The 25,454-nt window shown below is 36.5% G+C and overlaps 1 protein-coding gene across 2 annotated transcripts; it reads left to right on the forward strand.

Annotated features, from left to right (window-relative positions):
- Positions 1-2,667: 2,667 nt before the first annotated feature.
- Positions 2,668-19,771, forward strand: LOC141541906 (uncharacterized). Of its 2 annotated transcripts, none has more exons than XM_074266495.1 (7): positions 2,668-2,723; positions 14,103-14,207; positions 14,447-14,551; positions 14,679-14,783; positions 15,533-15,661; positions 15,759-15,845; positions 18,005-19,771. In XM_074266495.1, exons 1-7 carry the CDS (start codon positions 2,702-2,704, stop codon positions 18,847-18,849), a joined length of 1,398 nt encoding a protein of 465 aa, XP_074122596.1. In that variant the 5' UTR covers positions 2,668-2,701; the 3' UTR covers positions 18,850-19,771. The 2 variants fall into 2 exon arrangements, with proteins under 2 accessions (XP_074122596.1, XP_074122597.1); XM_074266496.1 differs by lacking the exon at positions 2,668-2,723 and adding an exon at positions 13,146-13,213.
- The last annotated feature ends 5,683 nt before the right edge of the window (positions 19,772-25,454 follow it).

Below are 25,454 nucleotides of genomic sequence, written 5' to 3' on the forward strand. Positions count from 1 at the left end.
TGAACTCAGGTTGTGAACCTGAGTGACTGAAAGGATGTTGGTGCTTTTGACAAAGATAGGAACGTTCAGAATGGGGAAAGGGCATAAAAGGGAGGTACATTGTGTTTAGAAGATGCGTCTAGGTGCCTCTAGGATATCTAGATCAAAAAGTTCAAAAGGCAATTGGTGTCAGATAATCAGCCAGGGCTGGAGATTTGGGAATCATCTATACCAATGTCATAAGTGAAACTACACAAATGAATGAATTCACTGAAAGAAAGAAGAGAAAGGGTGAAGGACAATCTTGATGTATACACAGTGTTAATAATATAACTAAAGAGACAATGAAGGAATAGTCAGATGTATTTAAGGAGAGTCAAGAGTTCACCATGCCAAATGATTAGCAGGATGTTCTCAGAAAAAAAAAATAAATAAACAATCTGGGAAGTCCTTCATGAACAAAGTAAAATATAGTGTATACAAAGTGATAGCAAAGTTCTGGAATGACCAGCTGTGAATGACTTTGTTATTCTCAGTAGTACAGTCATCCACAACTACTCTGAAGGAACTATGATGAAAGATCCTATCCTTACCTAGAGAAGGAACTGATTGTGTCTGAATACAGACCAAAGCATTCTATATTTGACAAGTAAGTGAGAAGAGAGGAAAGTAAGTGGAGGCAAAGAATTTAGACAGATTTTTTTTTTTCTGGGAAAAAAAGAAAGACAGCTTGAGGGGATGGCAAGGTCAATTAAAGGATATTTTTAACAATGGAGGATGAAAACTATGTTTGCCTTTTTTTTGTGCAGAGAACATCTCTTTAACAAAAGACCAGGAGAGAAACATCTTTCCAACAACCTTAGAGAGAATAAGCAAAGTCAAGGGCAACTATGATCATGGAAAGAAAAGCTGTGGTAGATTGACTTAAGGTTCTGACCAAGCACCTTCTTGAAGAAAATTTGAACCTACCATGATGAGCTCCTAGTGTATTTCCTCTGTTTCATGAAATGACCCAATATATGTCCAGTTTTCCAACACCTTGATCCAAGATAAAGAAAAAAACCGTTGCTGGATATAGCTACCTTGAGTATTAAACCAGATTCTGGACCCTCCCCAGAGGACATTTAGGGTTAGGAAATATGCCAAAATTATACTTAGGTTGAAGGAAGAAATAGAGATGAACAAAATTCAGAGATGATACAATAATAAAATGGTAGGATGGGATGTGGGTCACAATATTCACAATGCCATGATACCCAGAGTGGACACACTCCCTGCCAAGGGCTCATAACTAGAAATAAACAGTTACCCCTGAAACAAAGAGAGATGAAATCTCTCGAGCAGGGAGGTATCCATCTCTGACCTTTTTTGCAATCCAGAGGACAGAAGGAAAGGAAAGGCTGAGGTGATGAATATCAATTGCCCTTCTCTGATGGGGTGGTCTTTTGAATTCATATATTTTCTTCTTGGGTCACTTCTGATCTGATCAGTTTTCTGGAACTTGAAGGAGGCTTTCCTGAACCCAAGTCCTTAAACTCCAAATATAATACCATGCTGCTTCTCTATTTATGAATGTTCTATTGGTGGAAGGTTTGTATGGTACAACCTTGTAGTTAAATTTGAGATGAGTGTGACTGAATGAGCTGTAGACACCTGTATATTTAGCTATCTGTAGCAATCTGCATATTTTTTTCAATTCAATTAAACACTGAGTACCTACTAAGTTCAAGACTCTAGTGGTTAAAATGCTAGAGTTGGAGCCAAAAAGACCTGTATTCAAATTTAGCCTCCTACTCTCCCTTGCTAAATGACCATCAGGAAGCCTCTGAAATTCAGACAACTCTACAAGACTTCTCTATGAGTTATATATTTAGAGTTTGCATGACAGCGAAATTATAGGTTCTTGACAAATTGATGCATGTTTAAGGCACTAGGCTACTGCAGTAGCATTCTTCCTATTTCAATACTTAACACCAGGCAGCCATCTGGTCATAATTCTAAGTATAGTGTGTGTGTCTCCATAGTTACTCTTCAAGCTCATGTTGCCATAGTGATAATTCCATGTCTTTCACAGAATTTAATATTAAAGGTTTTCCATCGAATCTCAAATAAATGTTGACAAGATTTTCCAAATCCAGTTATCAAAAATCTGAATCTGAGCCCCTGAATTTATCCACGGTTTGAATGAACAGGACATGGAAGAAAGAAAGGAAAGGTGATAAGAACATCATATTCAATGAGGATCCCTATTTGTCCCATCTTTTTTTCTTTTTTCTCCCCTGAAGAAAAAGTTTAAAGATTTTCAGAGTGGTTCTAGGGCTTCAGGCAAAAGAGAATTCAGCCCAATATAGAGTAATGGGGTTTAGTGGGGGAAAAAATGTCTGCTTCCAAGCCAACAATTAGGAGTCAAATTTAAACTCTGCCTTTCACTATTTCTGTGAGCCTGGATAACATATTTAATTTCTCTGGCCCTTAGATTCTCCATCATAAAATAATGAGATTGGACTAAATGATACAAGAGTTGAATTCCAAAGCTAAGTCTATTATCCTATAATAGTCCTCACAACACATTCCACATTCTCTGGAATCCCTCAAGGGTGTCCTTTACTGTTTCTAATTTCTTCCTCTAAATATTTGGAGAGACTCAGAAGGAAGAAGAAAATAAGGAAAGGAGGAGGAGGAGGAGAATGTGGAAGAGGAAGAAAGGAAAAGGAGGAGGAGGATGCCCAGAGAACCAAGAGAAGGTAATGACAGTGATTAGAACTGGAGTAGTCTTCCAAATCTTTGTAGGTGTGTGTGTATGTGTATAAAAATATATATGTATGTATATATATGTATTATATATTTGCATATATATTATATATACTCACATATATATATGTGTATATATAAATGTATGTGTGTGCATACATATATGCTTATATATACATATACACATTGTGGATACATAAAATATTACAAATATACTTAAATATCATTGAGCTGAGAGCAAGTCAGGTGCTCCTAACCCTAAGAGAGAAGCAGAATTCATACACAGTACCTGACACTGTCCAATATGAAAACAAAATAGACCAGAGCAAGGTAGAATCTAAGTTCCAAGGACATATGTTTGTCTCAAAGTTCAGACTTCTTAGTTCTAGCACTACTATTAACTTGAAATGTGATTTTTAGATTATCCACTGATTTGTTTCTATATCTAAGATACAGATAATAATACTTGTCTTGTATTATTCTTTTTTTTTCCCTTGTATTATTCTTTATGAGTGTTTTGATATTGAACCAAAGCTAATGCACATTTTAGGTATGCTTGCAACTTTTATTAATAATAGCTGCCTTTTATATAGTGACTTATGATTTATAAAGGCACTTTAAGATATTATTTTATCCTCACAATAACCCCGGGAGGAAAATATTATTATCCCTGTTTTATAGATGAGGAAACTGAGGCAGATGGGGTTAAGTGACTTTCCCAGGTTCATAAAAGAGGTATCTGAAGCTGCATTTAAACTCTGGTCTTCTTGGTTTCAGAACCAGTGCCCTATGCACTATTGTGTCATCTTGAAATATCCCTTTTCAAAAGTGGACTATAATTCTCTTTGTCCCAATAGCTTTCCCTCACTCACAAGCCTCCATCTCTTGCCTGTCTAGAAGGGATCCCAGGTATTTGGGATGTTTTCCTTCCAACTTTCTTCAAAACATAGCCAAGGTGACACCTTTTAATGATTCTTTTAGTTATTCTCTGAAATTATCAATGAGCTCTAAATTTAGAGCTGGAAGGGACCTTACAAAGTCACCTTGTCCAACATTCTCATTTGTCAAATGAGGAAAATAAAATTCAGGGTTCTACTCAGATAGAAAGTGGCAGGGCTTAAATTTAAAGCAATGTCTCTCAATTCATAGTTCATAATTCTTTCTCTTACACCATAATCCCATTCTGTTGATAGGTACTGAGACACTTATAAAGGCATAAGTGTCAATTAATATTTCAGCTCTAACCTTATGAATGAATAGGGGAAATATGGCATATATATATGTATCTCATAATTACAAAAGTATTATAATTATATTATAATGCATTCAATTCAATAAACATTAATTAAGTGCCTACTATGGGAGATACAAATAAAAATGACAATTCCTGCCCTCCGGGAGTTTACATTTAGTGGAGGAAGACAGCATACAAAGGTGGGGTGAGGGTTAAAAATATGCCAGAGGACATCTTAGTCTGTGGAATTGGAGAAAAAAAAAAAAAAGCTGCAGTTTAGTCCTCCAGTCTCCTTATCAGGCATGAGAGAAAGCTGAAGAAGTGTCCAAGGCAGTTACCAGCATAGTGAGATTAGATTGGTAATTAGACTTTAATATAAACATAATTATTAACATAACATAATAATTATTAAAAAATTATTTCTTGAAAAGGAAGAAAACATGAGTTTTGAAGGGAGTCTTTTAAAAACTAGTTTTAAAACAATATAAAAATGAATTAGAGCAATTTAAGTAGAATTTAATTTAATTTTAATATAATACATTCAGCCAAAAAATTTCAAAGCTAATCAAATTGTCTAAAAGATTCTTTGTGAAATTTCATTACTTATTATATACATCATATACATTACATGTATAATAACACCATGATAGGGTATGACACAAAACGATACAGTACAGGGGTAACTTCCCTGAATAGGCCACCAAAATGATCGGGCAAAGGGGATTGGACCCAAAAGTATATTGGGTTTCTGGGCCAGTAGCGCAAGATATCCCAAAAGAATTTGTCAGCTTATACTCTCTACAAATCAGGGGGCAAAGATTTTGTTATTATCCTATTGACTAATGGGGTTAAGTTCCAAAAAGGAAATTTTAGTTGAAGATGCCTGTAAGCAGGCTTAAAAGGAGTTAACTATCACAGGGAGAATGCCATAAGATAGGCTAAATTCCTTTAAAAAAAAAAAAAAAAAAAAAAAAAAGGTTAGCTGGGGATTACAGCACAGATTTATGGACCAACAAATTAACAGGGAATTAAGGTTTTATAGGAAAAAAATAATGTTGAGGTGAGGTTGACATCATAACTTGGCTTTCTGATTGGATACAGTAACTATAGGATTTGTCAATGCAAGGAATTGAACAAGTAATTCAACTTGGGCCCACTGCAATAAAAGTCTGTGTAGGATAACAAAAGGATAACATAAAATCAGGGAGGTGATGCTATGATTTGCAAGCTAATTGGACTTAAGTGAGGGAAGGCTGTGCAAGGTCTATCTCTCCAAAATCAAAAGATGCACTTAAAGAGATAATTATATCAGTTCTGTTCTCCGGTTGATTCAGGAGTAACGTGGCTTCCAGATTATTTATAGTAATTCAGGCTCTCTCTGTCAAGGCCCACCTACCTACTAAGAACCCCATCAACAGTATTTTTTTTTTTTAAGTATTATAGGTTTTTATTTACCAGATATATACATAGGTAATTTTACAGCATTGACAATTGCCAAACCTTTTGTTCCAATTTTTCCCTTCCTTCCCCTCACTCCCTCCCCCTGATAGTAGGTTGACCAATACATGTTAAATATGCAACAACAGTATTTTTAAAATATATATTAACATGTAAAATAATGTTAAAATAACTAATCTATTTATCTTACTGAACATACTGGGAATCCAGCTCAATTAATAAGTCTGAGTTCATTTGCTTCAGTTAGACTAATAAAAGATTTCTCCAGTCATTGAGCCAGATTGGTCAGATGTTCTACAGGGATGAGATATTTCCATTACTTGCTTCATCAGGCAGTTGTATATTGCTTCTTCACTTCCTAAAAAACCCTTTGGTATTTTCAAGAGTATTGTCATCAATACGTCTACAAAGGGATTAATTTGCATCAAGTAATATACAAAAGCAACTGGATTTTTCAACACAGTTTAGCAAGCCTCAAAGCAAACTGACAAAGAAGTCCTAGTTATTCCTAGCAGTGCAAATCACAGAGGGGTACACAAGAACTATTATAACCTCCTCTGCAAAATGACCCTTGCCACAGAAATAACTTGACTAAAGCAGCTTTCACCTTTGTTACTGCTGACAGGTAGAGAAGGTAGAAACATTTTGGCTCTTTCATGCAGTTTTGCATGAAATGACAGTCTTAGAAGGCATCTCAAGGCCTATTTGGTCCAAAGGATAGCAAAGAACTGCACACAAAGTAGGTGCCTCTTGATTAAAAAGTAAAATGGAATATTGTTTCCTCTAAGAAACAATAAAAATGAAGAACACAGCAAAGTCTTTAAAAACTTACATGAACTGATACAAGGTAAAGCAAGCAGAACCAAGAAAACAGTGTAAATAACAAAAGCAACAATGTAAATTTTTGCAAGGGGGGAATGTGGAGAGGGGTAAAGATTGTAAGATCAAATGCTACATAAAATTTGTTTTAGAAGAGATAGGAGAATGCATCTCCATGGTTTATAGAGTAGAGAACTATAAATGTTGAATATTTAATGCATCATTACTCATCTGATGCACTGTACAATTTTTGTTGAATTATTTTTTCTTTCTTTTCAAAAATTCTTTATTATAAGGAATAGCTCTATAGTAGAAATAGAGGGATATTTATACTATACAGTTTAATTCACATTCAATCTCATACTATCTAGGTTTTCCTAGGAGTCATGTGGCTTAATACATCTTCTAAATTAGAGGTATTTGGACCCTGCCAAATACATGCATAGTTTTAAAATAGCCATGATAAGTTTGAATCACATATAGAATTAGCAAGTAGGATGCCTCTCATAATTTTGTATATCAAGTCATGTTTTTGGTCAAATACTAAGCTGCACATAAGAATCCTTGCAGGCCATACATTAGTTTAGTTTTTGAATTTAGCCAAAATCACATTAAAATATAATTGGGAAATATTTAATCAACTGAAAAAATACAAATTCCTCTATTCTCAATCTCATCACCCTAATCTCTGTTGCATGAAATTTGGGAATTGGCTTGGGAATCAGTTCCTTGTACTAAGTGAGCTACTGTAAAGACAAACAGCACACAACCCCTATGAAAATACAACAGAAACCTAACAAACAGAACCAAGTGCTGAATCATTTCCATGGGGATCAGAGATTGTTCCAGGGATTCAGAACCAATCCATATGTTTATGGATGTGTTTGAAGTTGTTAGGAACCCAGGTATAGCAGTCTTGTTCTATAAAAGTACATACCCCATCTCTTCCTGCCAAGAAGTTCAGAGTTAGCTTGTTTTATAAGGTTACAGTCCTAAGTGCATGGATTCCAATATCTGGCTTCTTTACTACACCTATGGTTTCATTAAAAAATGCAAAAATTTGTTCGATTTATTCAGGAGCACCAAATAGATTCCAGTCCCATGCATGAGCAATATGATGGAAAAGGCATATTCAAGCTCTCTCACTGTAGAAACTTGGATGGCTCCAAGCTTACTTTGCAAGTACAAAATCCCAGGCAGGCATCCCAATCCACTCTTATCTGTTTAATTTAAGGGGAGGCAATAATATGCTGTTTGGTTGCATAGGAAATAATACTCTGCGGGGCTATCCTAAAAAGCAATAACAAAAAACACAAAATAAAAATAAAAATAAAAACCTGCTCATGTGTTCTTGCCCCCCCTGACTTAAACACAATTCTTTACTTCTTAAATAGTCATATTTTATCTCAAGGATAGGGTATAATTATGTCCCATGAGCCATTCTACTGTCTGACCTAGTGTCCCATTTTGCTCATAACAGAACTGGTAGCCTGACTACGTGTCATAAGGTTAATTAAGGAAGGCAAGAATTATGAAATGTTGATGATTTTTTCCCACTTAAAAGTGAATTAGTAGGTAACGGGTCCATAATTCTACATAGGAGCAATATAACAAGGTGAATAAAGAGACCCAGTACAGGATTAGCTTTACGGTTATCAGATCCTTTGACAATGTCCAATATCTATAGGGATTTGGCAAGTACTTCAAAGGAAAGGACATGGTCATGATGATATCAAGACTATCCTTTCAAAAACCCAGACTGATCTGATGTAAGACTTAACAAGGAAAAATTCTCTTAGGTTTATTTGATTGCAGTCATAAATAATATTTAAATTAGTTTTGTAGCAAAATCCCATATTTATTCACAAGATATCAAAAGCTAGGCTCAGAATTAGGTTAGAAAATTTCCTATTCAGAAAAGAAATAGCACAATGGGAAACTGAGCCAAAGGAGTCTTACCTTTGCCACACAAAGTCACCTCCTCGACTTTTCCCAGCGACAAATAATATCCTACTGTTGCAATTCTTGGATCATACTCCATTTGGGCAGTACATAGCATTTCTCATGAATGGTGGACTATTGACTTAAGAGAAATTTAGACAATTCTACATAAAATCGAACTCAGAACAATATCAAATTACAGTCTCATGTGAAGTTGCCTCAAATAGCAAATTTATACTAATAGTAGTATAGAATAAGGGTTATGGTATTTTCTCACTTTGAAGAATTGTTAACAATGAACACATATAAAAACATCTCATTAACTTCATTTTGATATAAGAATAACTACATTTTGGAGTTTCACACTACAGTGAATACATGATTGTTATTGTGTAGTTGTTTCCAGTCATGTCCTATTCTTCGTAACTACATTTGAAGTTTTCTTGGCAAAGCTACTAGAGTTATTTGCTATTTCTTTCGCTAGTTCATTTTACAGGGTTAAGTGATTTACCCAAGTGATTTACATAGCTACCAAGTATCTGAAGCCAATTTTGAACTCAAGTCTTCCTGAATCCCATAACCCTCTGTAAGACTTAGACGCCCCTACATAGTAATTGACTTCAAGCCCCAGGAAAATGCTGACTATAGCAAACCTCCAATTTTGTACTGTCAGTTAATACCTGAGGCAAATGAAGTCTTTGAATCTAAGGTCTATGTTTTAAAAAGGTGGCTCAAAGATGTAACCTCAGTACTTAGAATTTTACCACAATGGTAGATACGATTGATAAGATTTTATGATTCTGCCCAAGTAAAAAGTCCCAAGACATTTTACAGATAAGGATAATTTAAGAGGTCTTTTCTACTTTCCCCACAGTAAGTTATCTTTGTTATCCATTATCAAAGTAAATTATTTCCAGTTAAATATTTTAAGTTTTCAACAATTTGACCATATTTTAACAGTCTAATTTACAATTTAACAGCATCTAGGAGAAAAAAATCCCTAGTTCTAACAGAATTTCTGATACAGGTGGGTAGTTCCATATAGCTGGGAAACCCTAAATGAAGTCACAAAGAGTCAGACATGATTGAAAAATGACTGAACAACAACAGCAGTGGCTAAATTCTGTACAATTTTATGTTCATTAATTTATTTAGCGTTCAATAATTGCTTAGTAAGTGCTTACTCTATACAAAGTAGGCCTATTCAGCCAAAAAAGTGGCAGAAAGGTATCAGGACAGATTCATGCTTCTTCTCCAGACTGCTCCATGAAAAAAGAGAAAAAAAACCTAAAAGACAAAAGTTTTGTGAAATGTAAATCTTAGTTCAGGATTTAAGCCTTTCTTATGGTCCCTTCTGACAATCTAAGTGAGAATTTCCAGTTTTAGGATGCAAGCTCTCTTGCTTCCATCTTGAAGTTTCAGAATCCAGCATATAATGGCTCCCTGTGGAGCCCTACTAATGGACAGATAAAGGACCCTTGTGTTGAAAAAAATAAATAAATAAAAAACAAACAAGCCCTTGCTCAGGCCTTGGGGACATCCCATAGCACCTCACCATCATTTTCCCACAGCAATTGGTTGTCTGTCAATACTAAGGCAGCAGTTATTCCAAGTTTCCCCAATGTGTGCTCAAATTCAATGGCCCCAGCATTCCCAGGCAGTTACCAAAACGAACCTTAGGTTCTCTTCACTTGAAAAGTAGAAAATATCACTTCCATGCTATTAAAATCTTTGCTGGCATTCAGATTGGAAGAGTTTTGAATTATGCATTATGTTATTTTTATACTCATGTTTACACTGAGATACTTCTTCAGGGAAGAAAAAATTAACATATTTTGTTCATATCTTTTCCCTAAGGACCCTCTACATGAGCCCTCAGTAGCATGAAAGAAAGCAGGCAGATCACCAAGGCATTATTGGTAGATTGAATGAAGAAAGGAAAGAAATTGGGGAAAGTGGTGAGTTTGGTAGAAAGTACTAGCTTTGGAGTAAAAGCACTTAGGCCTAAATTCTGCCTCTGGTGCTTATTACCTGTAAGATCCTGGGAAAGTTCTTTCATCTCCCCAACATTCAATTTTCTCACTTGAAAAATAAAGGGATTAGCCTATTAATGCTTTGGGCTATGTATTCCCAAGAAAGGGGAACTATCTAGTACCTATGGAAATAATCATGGGGAAAACCTAGGGAATATATTACATGCTGTTGAAAGGGAAAATATCATTCAAATAATTACTCTGTGATTTAGGCTCAAGTCTGCTAGAAAGAATTTTACTGAATTTAATTGAATGTTAACATTTACATTAATATATATAAAGGGGCAGTTAGATGATTCAATGGAGCCCTGGAGTCAGGAGTCACCATTCTCAGTTATCTCACACAGTGTGACCCTGAGCAAGTAACCTAACCCCGACTGCCTCACTGGGAAAAAAAAGAAAAAGAAAAAAAAAAAAAAAGAAATCTATATGCAAATCATTTCTAGGTTAGAGAGAGAGGTGTCCAAACTCTCATAGTTTTTCATAGCTTCTGACATAACTCTTTGCTCCGAGTAGACTTAAATTGACATTTATAAGAATCTTGAACAAGAAAAAGTTCATAATACACAAAACTACAGATTGGGCTTAACACTCCAGAACTACTCAGTTCCTTCACCTGCAGGGGTTCTCAAACTGAGGACATTTATGCGTCCCACCGGGTTATGGCAAATGGGCTGAGGGGCGGAGACAGAGGGTGAGCTTTTGTTTTTACTATAGTCTGGCCCTCCAATAGTCTGAGGGACAGTGAACTGGCCCCCTATTTTAAAAGTTTGAGGACCACTGGCAGATCATTCCCCTCAAGAACTAAAAGGAGTTCCTTCCTGTAATCAATATTCTAACACTGAATTTCAAAGAGATCTGATCTCCACTTAGGTCTTGACTCCGGTCACTTCAGAGAGTGAGGAAGGGATCTTATCTAAATAGGAGTCCTATTCTGTTAACCCACTTTTGCACCTTTTGAAAGGAAGATGTTCTTCCCACTTTCTTAAAGTGAAAGGTCTAAAGGCTGGGGAAGTATTATTTGTAAAATATTTCTAAAGAAACCAAAAAAGAGTTTGGTTGTTGTAATATGCTCACACAGTAGGAAAATACTCATGTTGACTTAAAATTCCCATTTGCTTTGGAAAGAAGACTTTCAACCTTTTCTAAAGAACACACCAATGTTTCATCAAGGCATTCTAAAAACTTAGATATAAGAGAACTCAAAGTTTGAGCCCATCATCAACATTTTCTGATTCTTAGATGGGGACCATAATCTCTAGGAACCTAGTGGCACATGAATACAATAATGCATCTAGTACATGTCTCACAGGATTGGGAAGAGAATCAAATGAGATAATATATATAAAGAATTTCACAACCTTTAGAAGGCCCACATAAGCAAGTGCCAGCAACTAGAATACTTTTCCTCTTTTAACCCTGTCACTACTGAACTACCTAGACATCTGCACCCATTTTTGCAGGTAAGTCATCAAGTAAGCAAAGCTCATATTCACTTAACTTGGCAGCTCTGTGACATAGTGCATGGACTGGAGTCAAGAAGATTCAACTTCAAATCCAATCAGATATTACTATCTGTGTGACCCTGGGCAAGGAAGTCACTTGACTTTTGTTTGCCTCCATTTCCTCTACTGTAAAATGGGGCTTCTACTTTTCAGGGTTATTGAGTATCAAATGAGATAAGTGTCTGGTATATCATAGGTGCTATATAAATTCTCACTGTTATTAATATTTAATATTACCTGCCAGGATTCTTCTGAGAGGTGCCTATTTGCTTTCTGCTCTTTCTGATTACCAAGTTTTCTACTATGGTAGCAATTTTTTCAGAGGGAAGCCAGCCAAATTGGAGGAGTTTGTCACTTGAATATGCCTACTTATTCTCCTTACCTGGAAATAAAAGTTTAGAAAGAGCAATTAAAAAAAAAAAAGAGGAAAAAAAAAACAGCAACAAAAGGAGTTGTTTTTTTGTTTTTTGTTTTTTTTTCCTGGCTGCTTTGCTTTATTTGTTATAAAATGATTCAACTAGAAATATGTGGAAACTTTTTTCTCTCATTATTGTTAGAACATTCCTTGTTGTGGTATACAGATGATCCTGGGGTCTTGATCTGGCCAGTTCTGTCTATTTCTTCCAATGTTATTTATAGGGACCAAGGGAAAGACTTTATGTAGAAAGATCAATTCCACTAAGTTTAGAGGTTTATCACTGGGTCAGATATAGAGTAATGCTTTTTTTTCCCTCTATACACAACTCCTGAGTTGTAATTTTGAAAGACTGTTTACAAAGTCATAAAGAAATTGCAAATTGTTGGTAGAAGCAATACTCGAACTGATGACATGATGGATTCCAGAAGTACTAACATGCTATAATTAGAGACACCAAGTTGGAAAAGCTATGGATCGAGTACCAGAATTAGAAAGACCCGAGTTCAGTTCTAATCCACTTACTAGCTTTGTGACCCTGGGACAAAGGACTTTACCTAGATAGGTCTCAATTTCCTTACCTGTAAGAAGGCCATAATGAAGATGAAATAAGAATACATCAGGTGCTCTGAATATATGAACTCTATTATTAGTAGTCACAAAATAGTAGTTCACATTTAATTGTTCCTTTCAGCAGTGATTTCTTCACATCAGTTCTGAAAGGTAGGGTTAGAGTATTTTTATCCCCATTTTTGTATATCAGAAATCTGAATGAAGTTCAGAGAGGGTTAATATCTTAAACACAAACAAGGAGCTTGATAGGGGGCAATCATGATTCAACTCAATTCTCCTGATTCCAAGTCTGATGTTGAACTTTGGGGATGAGAGGAACAAGATCTGAAGGCATACTAGGGAGACCAACATTTTGCCTGGCCAGTGTTCAGAGGGACACAGGTGGAATAGATAATCTCATTAAAGACCTAAAAGGAAACCCCCACCAATGAGCGCAAGAGCTGATGGGAGAAGAAAGTTAGATTATTACTAACAGGGAAAAAAAGACCAGGCTCAGGGCAGCAAGGTAAGGACTATTCCTAAAATCATTAGGTAACACTTCTTATTTTTAATAAGATGTTGAAGCTAGAAGAGATGCTAGAGATTACTATAATTCCCTTATTTTTTATATATGAAAACTGATATTTGACTTGCCTAAGATTAAACCTATGTGACTTGGGTAGGTAAGTCCCCTAAGAACTATGAGCCTTATTCTTATCTGTAAAATGGGGACATTGACAGTACTGAACACATTAAAGTGTTGCAAAGATGCATGCTGGTATAATTTTATTGTATTAAACATTTTGCCTACTGTATCTAGATGACTGAAAGAAGACTCACTTAATCATTATTGCTTTCTACATTGTCACTTGCCTAATTAGGTCCTGGATTACCCCCCTCCCACACACTTTTTAGTTTTCTTTTGTATGTTGTTTTTGTTGTGACTGCCTTAGCACCCTGGATATCTTAGAATCAGCAGGAGTCAGGATAAGCTAAAGTCTTTATTCTTGGTCTTTTGGGGTCCTGTCAGGGGATTAGATCTAGCAATCTCCACACCTTCCTCTCTCTCCACCACCAAAGAATTATCCCACTTGTCCTACTCCGCCCTCTCATCTCTCTCCCCTTCTCTGTCCACACCCACAGATGGAGCCAGCACAGAATAGTTAAGTAGGGTCATCCTCCAAGGGTCATAACTCCATATGTTAATAGAGTATTGCCTAATTGGTAATTAGCCTCAAGTGCTCAGTTTTCTCCGTTAAGTGCATCTGCTCAGTTCTAGCCCTTTACATTTCTTCATTAATTTGTAAGCTCTTTGAGGGCAGGGACTGTCTCTTATTTGTATTTCTAGCACTTAGCACAATGTGGATACTTAATAAGAATTTTTAAGATGTCCTGTTTTCTTTCATTCTGAACAGAACTAATTTCCAAAAGGGCTACTCCTCCAAAAAGGGACATAAATACAAGTGACCAAGAAGATCAAAAACCTAAGGAAGAAGAGGACTTGGAAAACTTCTCAGAAGGTAAAGGAGTCAGGTCCCATCTTGTTTCTATTCTTGTGCTCCAGAATACTCTCTTGCCAATACTTTCTCTGCTCCATTCCCCCACTTTTCTGTTTCCTTTTGAATGTTTCCTCCCATTAGATTATAAACTCTTTGAGGGCAGGTATTATTATTTTTTTAAATTTATATGCCTATCATTTAGCATAGCCTAGGTACTTAAATAAATATTTGGTGATGCTCTGTCTTCTTCCTACAAACAGAACTAACATCCAAGATAGTTAGTCCTACAAAAGGAAACATAAGCACAAGTGACCAGGAACACCAAAAAGCCAAGGAAGAAGAGAACTTGGAAGCCTCCTCAAAAGGTAAAGGAGAGGGCAAACTTCTTGAGAGTAGGGACTCTTTCCTTTGCTTTTTTGTATCCCTAGCACTGAGTACAATGTAGGTGATTAATAAATATGCAATGGTACTTTATCTTGTTCCTACAAATAGAATTAATTTCCAAGATGGCTACTTCTCCAAAAGAAACTGAAACCACAAGTGACCAGGAGCACCAAAAAGCCAAGGAATATAAGAACTTTGTTAACTCCTTCAAAGGTAAAGGAGAATGCAAGCCCCTTGGAGGCAGGGACTATCTTCTATCCTTGTACTCCAGCATACCCCTTTTACCAGTACTTTTGATGAGGAATAAACTGAGGTTCTAAACAGAGATGGGTCAGTTCCTTTTCTCTCTCTCCTCCCTTCCTCAAAGTAACCATGGGCAGGTTCGGCAGCAAATGAATTTGCTACTTAATGCTGTATGGAAACATAGTCTTTATTGATTAGAATGGAAACACCGGAGAGCCAGTGGGCAAAATGGCTGCAAGGTACAAGGCCAATTTTGCAAAGAATAGATTTTTGAGGACTCTGTTTTATACAAGAGCACAATCATTCAGATGCAGTGATGTAAGGAGGTTCTGGAGAGTGATGTAAATAAAATAAGGATTCTCTTGTTATCTTTTGGGGACAGAGAAGTCTCTTCCCAAAAAGGAATTTTCTGCTGGCATTTGATCTATCTGAGCAGATTAGAATGGGGGCTATAAAACCCCAGCCAGCTCAGATAGCCCAAACTAGTTTGACCACATCTTGTATCAAAGGTCCAAGTCCCAAAGGAAGTTGGAGATCAAACAGGGAATATCGAGGGGCTACCGCCCTCAATACTTTCTCTGCCCCATTCTTCCACTTTTCAGTTTCCTTTTAACTGTTATTTTCTCCTAGTAGATAGTAAACTCGTTGAGGACAGCATTCAGCAAGATGTAGGTGCTTAATAAATATTCAATGATTCTCTGTCTTTTTCCTACAAATAGAACTACTTTCCAAGACGACTATTCTTTTAAAAAGAAACATAAACACAAGTGACCAGGAGTGTCAAAAAGCCAAGGAAAAGAAGTTGGAACACTCCTCAAGAAGGAAAGAAGATTACAAGATACTTGAGAGTAGGGACTGTTTTTCTTTTACTTGTAACCCTAGCATTGCACAATTTAGGTGCTTAATAAATATTTAATAGGGATCCATCTTCTTTCCTACAAACAGAACTAAAGTCTCTGGTTACTCTTCTAAAAGAATACCAAAAATCAAATGACAAGGAACACCAAAAGACCACAGAAGACTTCTCAACAGGTAAATGAGAATATAAGCTTGAAGGAAGAAATTAGGTCTATATGTGTGTATTACATATATATGTGCTATAGCAAATGCTTAATGTCTCTTAATTGATTGAGTAGTATAGGGGTTACTTGAGTTAATGAAGAGCTAGTTTTGAATTCTCCCTTAACAACACTGGCTTCATTAGGGCTACTCTGGGACCATGAGATGAATCAATTTTTGCCTTTTGAAATCAAGGCTAATGGTCTAAAAGAGAACCTGAAAAGCTTAAGGAGCTCCTGTGTGAGAACTTTAGGAAAAGGGCCACGTGAGCTGTGAGCCTGTGTTAATCACAAGGATTCTGAGGGACAACACCTGCTCCAAGTGCCATCCATCTGGAAAGGGTGCCTCCTCTTGCTCCTTTTCTTTGCTATTTTTTGGAATTAATATGAAATGAAGATAAAATGAGTTGTGTAACTGATACCATTGAGCTGCATCAGAGCTAATAGGACAGGATTCATCTTAACTGTACCTGGCTTACTGAATATTGGTTACCTCAGGAAAGGACAAGCAAATCAGGAATTGGGACAAAAGTTAGAAGATGCCCACTTTTCTTTCTTGCTGCCTCTTTCTCTCATAAAGAGCTTTGGTTCCAAGCTGTCTTGGACTTCCTGTCTTTCTTAGAAGTTGTCTGACTCTGTGATAGCATCTTGGCACAGAAGTATACTCGAGAGCTCATCCCTATAACTCTGTCTGTTTTAAATCCTAATATTTGCAGTAAGGGGCAGCTACAATATTTTAATTCATTTGTGGAGGCATTTAAATGTTGACAGAATTATTCCTTTTGTTTTACCTTGATCCTCTCTGGGTTCTTTTTGTAACTCTGATGTGGTAATCTTCCAGGTCCCTGTTTCCTGGCTTTGCAATAGGTTCATAATTCCTATCAGTTACTGAGGAATTCCAGATCATTTAATAGTTCCTTCCCTCTTAGATGTGGCTTTTCTCAGTTACTAGATAAGAAAATTTACTTTTCCATAGGGATTAGGTGGTGTCAATACTTTAAAGAGATATTTCTACCTCTTTCTGTCTCCTTTCTTTCTACCCATTTTTTTTGGGGGAAAAGCAGTGATCACCAAGAGCCAGCCTTGCTTCCTATAAGGAATGAACCAAGATCAAAACTGATCTCCCCTCCTCCCCCTCTTCCTCCCTCCCCCCTCCTCCTTCTCTCCTCTCTCTTCTTCTTTTTTTTTTTTTTTTTTTTTTTTGGAGAGGAGATGGGTTGGCAGAACAAATCTACTGAATTAGTAGAGGAAAATGCTATAGAGACAATTGGCCTGGATTTCATCAAAGTATTTGTAAAAAGATGGATCTGTGGATTAAGCAGTAGTACAATTGAATAGATTCAGAACTGGCTAAAGAAGTCTAAACTTTATTTTCTTTGTACTGCTTAAAAGAATCCGAACTAGATTACCTAAAGAGTATATTTAGGATGGAGAACAATTCAATAATTTAATACTATAAGATATGAGACAGTATGATAGATACAAAGTATATAAAGCTAAGAGACTGGAGCACTGCCCTCAGAGAGATTATAGCCTAGTAGGGTAGTGAATGATACAAAATAAGAATATAGTTTAGAGCTAGGAGATATCTAGGAAATCACCTCCTGAGATTCCCCTTTTTTCCAGGCAAGTAAACTAAAAACCTAGAAAGACTGATATTTGTCCAGCAATGGCTTGAGTCCAGGTCATGTGACTTTAATCTACCCTCTTCATCAGACAAGTACAAATGGAACAAGCATATGAGGCTGGAGAGGAAAGGGATGATGGGTGATCAGGGGCTTGACTTTTTTATCTTTTCAGAGACTTGGAAGAGGATTGGGATGAATATTTCCATAACCCAGGATAGAAAAGCATAGATCATAGTTGTAGCATTCTTTCAGTACAGAGAGATGGACAAGGTCAAGTCTCAAGCCAGGAACCTAAACTTTCTTTAGGTTTCTGAATAGTCCTCCAAGAGAATACAGTATCCTCTTGCCCAGAAGTATAATATAATAGAATCAACATCTCTTTGAAAGAGACTTATGGATAAACTTGAAATTATCTTGATTTAAGAGTAGAAAATTTCTCAAGTCCCAGGTATATAGCTTTTCAGAAGTAAGACTTTAGGAAGACCAACTTCTTTTTTTCTTTAAGTTCCAAAAGGTGACAAACTTTCAGAAGACTTTTTGGAGCATGTTCAAGATGATTCATTAGCAGCCTTTTCTAGTCAAGTTCAACTACCCCTAACCTGTGAATTGAGAAAGTCCCTCTCCAGAAGCTACCCTATTTTACCTCCAGTTCCACCAGCACCTGTGGTCAATGAGAAAGGAAGGTTTGACCAACAAACTAGGAGACCCCGATTCACTGTCAGTCATCAGAGGACATCACCACACTCTTGTATTTACTGCAGAAGAGTGCCAAGACCACGCCCATGCTTCTATTCAACGGCAATGAACACTCTAAAGAACTTGAAGACGAGGCTTCAAGATCATGCTATTCAACAGCAGGCACAAAGATCCTTCCAGAATCATCTTGATTTTTGTGACCAGAGCAATGAGGATATCTTGCCTGGATATCAAACTCGGATAAATTCTTCTCTTTTGACTAATTCCCTAAGACAGATAGCCACGGCAATGCCAAAAGGAGAACGGGCAGCCACGGCAATGCCAAAAGGAGAACGGGCAGCCACGGCAATGCCAAAAGGAGAACGGGCAGCCACGGCAATGCCAAATGGGCAGTACTACAATAGTAGTGAAGAGGATGATGATGATGGCTTTACTTTAATGTGTGACTCCAAAAGTTTAAAGGGCCCTTTACGCTGTCCCTATTGCTTAGAAATCTATAGTCATTCAGGAGACTTTCTTAAACACATGAAAAAACATTCCTGTATCAAAGTTTGTTTCTTGGTTAAAAAACCCAATTTTTATCTGTGCCCTTATTGTAAACAAACCTTCTTCTCTTCAGAAAGCATACTGGCACACAAGTGCTTAAAACAGTGAGCTGGGGAGGTATGTTGTCTGTTGTTTATAGACTTAATTTCCCTTAATCTACAGTTTGCTTATAAAATGGAAGGAGACTGGGAGAGGAGGTATAATCTGTTTGATTCTGGTTAGAATGAAAGTGATGAAATGTAGTAACCTAGTTAAGTAAGGGGAACTGGAGAGGAAGAGTGAAAAGCTAGTAGGAATATGGAAAGAAAGCATAATATAAAATAGGAACCCTCAAGGGAAGGAACAGACTTGCCATTGAAGAAAAAATAGACTATAATCTCAGTCCCACTATCTAGCTTGTCTCTTTAAAATTTAGTAATATACAAGTCGAGCTATTCATCTAAACAAGGCAAGGTATGTAAAAGATCATGTTAAAGTTGATTTTTGGCCAGCTTCAAAAGGTTCTTAATTTTTATAAACTTCAGCTCAGAGGCCTATTTATCAGGCTTGTGATACTGATATTTGGTCTGATCTGTCTGTGTAAAGGTTAGGATGCATGGACATTTCAGATATGGTATCTACTATATGGTTTAAAGTGTTTTCATCTAAAAATAACTTTTTAAAAAAAACTACCATCTAAATGAGTTCTTTTCTAAAAATAATGCACTTCCAAATTATTTAAAATCATTTAATACTGGATGACCTTAGCTTGCAACATATAGCCCCATTGCATCAGTGAAGGAAGCTTATGGTGGTGTTATGGTCCTTGATTGCTGGTGTCAATTACTTTCCAAATGAATGCAAAAGCTTATGGATCCTGGGATACAGAAAATATATCATCTTCATGGAACACTCAAGTTGTCACAACCCTTCCCAACAGGCCTTCTTTTTATCCCTTGAAACCCTTGAGTCCAACTCCTATCTTTATACCTTCACATGTCCTGTTGCCCATGGAACCTCTGTGATATAAACTCTTCCGCTGCCTCATTGACACTCTTATTTATTTATTTGGTTTTAAAGATGAAACAGACCCAGATGTTTTAAATGGGTTGGACAAATCTCTCCGGCATTATGTAATAGTTAGAATTTTATAGTTAAGGAATCAGCCCAGTTGAGCAGCAGATGGATTCATCCATCACCAACATACCCCTTCATGAAGGGTTTGAATCAGCTGTCCTTTAAGGTTCCTTTTAGATGTAAATTTATCATCTATCTTAGATGAGTAAGATGTCTCCCTCCCCCCCCCCCTTTTTTTTTTTAATGCCTCACAAAAACATCCTCGGTGATAATAGCCAACATTTATGTAGTATTTCAAAGTTTGCAAAGTACTTTATAAATCTTTTTTTTTTTTTTTTCCTCTCAATAACTTTGGGAGATAGATACTATTATCATCCCCATTTTATAGATAAGGAAACTATGCTAGGAAGAAGTCAAGTAGCTTGTCTAAGCTGGCACAGCCTGGTAAGGGTCAGATTTGAACACAAATCTTCCTGACTCCAATGCTCTATCTACTGTACCACATACCCCATCAGAGGATTATTGAACAGTTGTCTTTGTTACATCTATCAAAGCAACTTATACGATTTTTGTTTATAGGAGATATTTTAAATGTCAGCCAATTAGGCTGTTTTGCTTTGCTGAGTCAAATGCTTTATTATAAACAATAAATAGGGTAGTTTATATATTTTGTCATTCAGGCATGGGATTGTGAAAATATGGTCTGCTACAGATAGTTCAGTAATTGATTGTCCTCTCCATAGCCTTTTGGGGGAGGGCAGTAATATCTAATGTAACCACACACACATACCTCCAGTTGTTTATTTTTCCATTTTTGAGAGTTTTTTTTTTCTTTTAAAGAAAAGCAATCCTTTATTGCTTTAATATCATGCCACGTTTAGCAAGGACTTCATCTGATCTACATTTTTTTTCCTTGACTACATTTCCCCGAGTGCCAGCTTTCCTTTTTTGTTGTTGTTGTGTTTAATATTGAAGTGTTAGAATCCCAATGTGTGGGGTTCAATGTCATTGAATTATTGATGTTGCCTTGGGAAGGCCATTTAGCCTTTTTGTGTCTGTTTCATTATAAATTAGAGAGAAACTAGAGAAAAAGACCTTATAATCGTTAAAGTGTTTTATAAGAGGGAGCTGTTATCTATCTCTAGGAGCCCTAGAGAAATCGGATAGAAGTGCTACCAAGTAAGAAGTGTGAATAGCTGGATTGCTTAAGAGACCAGTAAAAAAATGAACTTGCACCCAGTGAATAGACTACTACAGTCAACTCCTCCCTACTTATCTCCTACTTAACAAAAATGGAAATTAAACAAATTACCCTAAGGCAGGGACTCCTTACAGAGAATCTATGAACGTGAATGGGAAACAAAGATAATTACATCTTTATTTTTATCAAACTCAATATGACAGCATTGTCTTTAGTGGTTTAAAAACTTTGTTTTGGGAAGTCATAGGGCTTCATCCATCTGCGATAGTGGTTCATGATTCAGAGGGGGGGAAAAAAAGGTTTAAAAGATACACAAAACACAAAAAAACCTTCCTGCCCAATATCGGCCTCATTTCTTACTTAGCCTTAATCCCTGAATGGGTGTGCCTGGAGATCTGTTGAAGACTTTAGTTTTAAAAGTTTTAAAAGGCCTTCAAGGTCTCCCATTGCATCCAGGACAATCTCCAATCAATCACCCTGATCTATATCTTGCCACTGGACCCAAATGACTCTGGAAGAGAAAGTGAGGCTGGTAACTCTGAACTGCCCTCCCTCATTTAAATCCAATTCACTTGGTTTTTACCTCCTTGTTATCATGTTCTTTGAAAATGAAGGGCAAATAACAAGAAGTCAATGACAGTCGTGTCTAAAACCGGATCTCCCAATTCTTTGTCCATAGCTCTTTCCTCCACACAATGGTGAATTCAGCAGTGAAGGAGGCTTCCAGTGTGAGAACTTCCTTCACCAAAATATGTCATATAACCCATTTATGACATAGTAGATAAGTTGCTGAAAGCAATATAGGTCAAGTGATTTGCCCAGAATGACAAGTCAATAAGTGTCAGAGGAAAGATTTCATTCCAGCTCTTCCAAACTCCAAGTGTTTATGCTGTTTTTAATCCAAAAATTCTTGACCTGAGGTCCATAGACCTTCAAAGGATTAGTAATTCACAGATTTTGGGGAGAGGAGTTTGTAAACTTCAATAAATTAAAAAATCTTTATTTCAGTATAATTTATTTCCTTTGTAATGATATATACTTTATTCTATATGCTTAAAAACATTATTCTGAGAAACATACAGGGAGTCTAATAGAGCTCCCCTGTAACCCTTTTGGATTCGGTGCAAGGATACAGTTAAATGAGGTCTAGTAGTGGCGCAAGAGTCCTCTGTAAAGGAATTTACAGACCCAAAAAACCTAGATTGATAAAAAAGGTTTATTGTGGGGTTTAGGTCTCTGACACAACAAAGGTTAAGGACCTCTAAGAGACTGTATCTTTGTAAAAACTATTCTTTCCATGTTTAAATCTTTTCTTTTGCTTTTTTTTTTTTTTCCTTTAAGGGTGGTGTGGAAGTAGGAGAAAATAATCCTTCTTTTATAAGTTCCTTCCTACAGAGAAATAATTTTAAAATCACCCTCTACTTATGAGTCTGGATTATAATGTTATCATAAACCCCGTATATTGCTAAAACTAAAATTGAAGGTGAAGACATTTATTTGGTCATTTACTTGGAGTTAAGGGTGATGTATCTTGTGGGCCTCCTTCATGAGTGAAAGGGACCACCCAGCAGAGTGAAGTAGGGGTTTATACAGAGAAGGGAAAGTAAAAGGAAAAACAAAAAAACAAAAAACAGGAGACTGGGCAGAACAGAGAGACTGGATGCTCTCAGAGATTTTGTATACCTTTGGACAATCTCGGAAAGTCCCAGTGATTGGTTTAAGACATCCATCAATACTATGAGAGAATCCAGCTTCTGTGGGATTGTATCTATCTGGACATTCTATAAATCATGAATCTATTCTGAAGCAACTTATTAAGTATGAATTTCAGAAGAATAATAGGCTTTTACTCATCCCGTTATAGCAAACATGGCTTGCCTGTTGACTGCCCAGTGGACAAGAATTGGAGCTTTCCATCTTCTCCCCTAGAGAAGAAGTGATAGGTGTCCTATTCACTTGATGCTCTGGTCAGACAATGCCAGAAGAAAAAAAGGAATGAATAGTGTGAAGATGAATGTGCCCAAGATGAGTACAAAAAGAAGTGGGCATTTGCAAGTGGCAGCATTACTTCATTGCATCTGGCTGCCTTCCAACCTTGGCAATCAGATTTGATTGCCCAGAGATTCAGTCCTGTTTAAACTCTGTATGCCTAAGCAGGCCTTTCTGGCAACATATGGGGCTTTTCCAGATAAAAATGTTCCCCTGTTCTTTATATAATAGTTTTTCCAATGGTCTTGCCTTTGATCTACCTCCTTTGGTCATTCTCCCCTTTATGTCCTTCTTCATATAGAGAGACTCTTGGATACCAGGACATAAAACATGTGAACGTGTTGAAGGAATTTGAAAACTGAGCAGATTTAAAAGGGCTCCTCAACAATACGCAAGATTTATCTATTTTTAAGCATTTCACAGAATGTCTCCACAGGGTGCCCTTCTCTCTTCTGCAGTAAATTCTAGGTTGTAAGTACATGCATGGCTGTTCTATCTATAAGGATCCTTTGTGCAAATAGCTTACCTCTATTTGGAAAGGTACAAAACAGAGCATTTATAAGTTGTATAAGGGGAAGTTTAATCAGTTTGAGGAGTTCCTCAGTCAATTTGAGGTGATTATAAGGCATGGCATATATAAGTCCTTTGTCTAGAAACTTTGAGAGGTGATTCCCCTTGTACTACTGACATAGGGCAAAGAGAACACAGTTTCTTTTATCAAGATAGTTGGCAGGCTAAGAATTAGGAGGATGGATTCTTATTGGAGGGAACATCTCTCTTTTATCTAGCCGTTGATAATAATATAGTGGCTTAAGCTATATCAACAAGCTATATTTTAAAAATACCTTCCATGTGCCAGTACTGTGCTAAGTGCTAGGGGTACAAAGACAGACAAAAATAGTCTCTGCTTTTATAGAACTCACATTCTAATGGGGTTGACAACCTAGAAATGACTGGGTACATACAAGAAGCATATAAAGCCATCTGAAAGCAGAGGGCATCCACAAGTGGGTGAACTGAAAAATATCTCTATCGAGGGTAGACTTTGAGTTGGAGCTTGAAAAGAAGTCACTAGAACTCAGATGGCGAGAAGGGGACAGAGCTTTCCTGGGATGGAAGATAAAAGATAGAATATTCACTTTGAGAGAACAGTAAGTAGGTCAGTTTCAACAAATTATAAAGTTTGCAGAGTAAAGTGTGAAAAGACTAAAAAGATGGGAAAATTTCAAAAGAGCAGTAAATGTCAAACAGAGGAATTCTATTTGATCCCAGAGCCACCAAAACTCATTAAGCAGGATGTGATATGGTCATAATTACACTTTAGAAAATCACTTTAACAGCTGAGTGGAAGATGTATTGAAATGAAGATCAGTTAGAAGGCCACCATAGTGTTCCAGTGAGAAGGGTTGAAAACTTGAGTTGTGTGAATAGAGAGAAGGGGACAGCTAAGAGAGATAGTAATGTCAAGATTTGGTCACAGATTGAATTGAATATTTTTAAGATACATTGTCAAAAGTATTCCTGTTTAGGCTTAGAGTGAAATCTTTATTTTAGAAGGGTTTTAATAAATGCTTAATCTGTGGGCCTTTAAAAAACAGACATTTGACTAGATTTGATCCATGCACCATAGTTTGCCACCCCTCAAGCTAGATGATGATGATGAAGATGGCAATGATGGTAATAAACATTTCTATGGTATTTTGATGCTTTTGAAGTGCTATGATATCTCCTTTAGGTCTCATAACAACTGTGAGGTAGAAACCATGGTTATTTTACAGGTAAAGAAACTGAGGCTCAAGGATCCCCCTGACCTGCATAGTCTCTGAGACTATTCTCAACTTCAAGATACTATTAAAAGTTGTTTCTTCACAATGATCCAACAAATTGACTATCGTTACTCCCTTCATTTTACAAAGAAAGAAATTAAGACTCAGAGAGGTTAACTTACTTTCCAAAGGTTTTCTGAATGCTATCAAACACTCTTCTGCCATATTATACTGGGCTTACTTGTATTTCAGCAGAAAAATAGGCCTGATCTAACTAAAGAAAATTCTTAAAATCTAGTACTATTTAAAGCACACACTGGTCTTTTTAAAGTTTCAAATAAAAGCTGCTGTTTAAATAACACCCATATAGAGAATATGAAAATTTCCCTAGCTGGTACCCTGCAGGTTTGTCCTAAAAAACCTGAAAATTTGAATTTATAAAACATAAAAATTACAGGGTATTTCTTTTATAAAAAGTGTTTTTTATGTTAAAAACCAGGAGCTCACTTAGTACTTTTAAATTCTGATGTGATTCCCTAAAATAAATAGAATTCTTGCCCTTTTTGAGCCTACTCAGACTGTACAAAATGAAGAACATCAACTATCACATTTTAAAATACATATATATCAATATTTCTAATCACAAGAGATTTCACAAGGCCCACTAGATGGCACCTCAGGCAAACACATCTTCCCATGTG

This window comes from Sminthopsis crassicaudata, chromosome 4 (assembly GCF_048593235.1).
Source record: "Sminthopsis crassicaudata isolate SCR6 chromosome 4, ASM4859323v1, whole genome shotgun sequence".
Taxonomy (NCBI): Eukaryota; Metazoa; Chordata; class Mammalia; order Dasyuromorphia; family Dasyuridae; genus Sminthopsis; species Sminthopsis crassicaudata.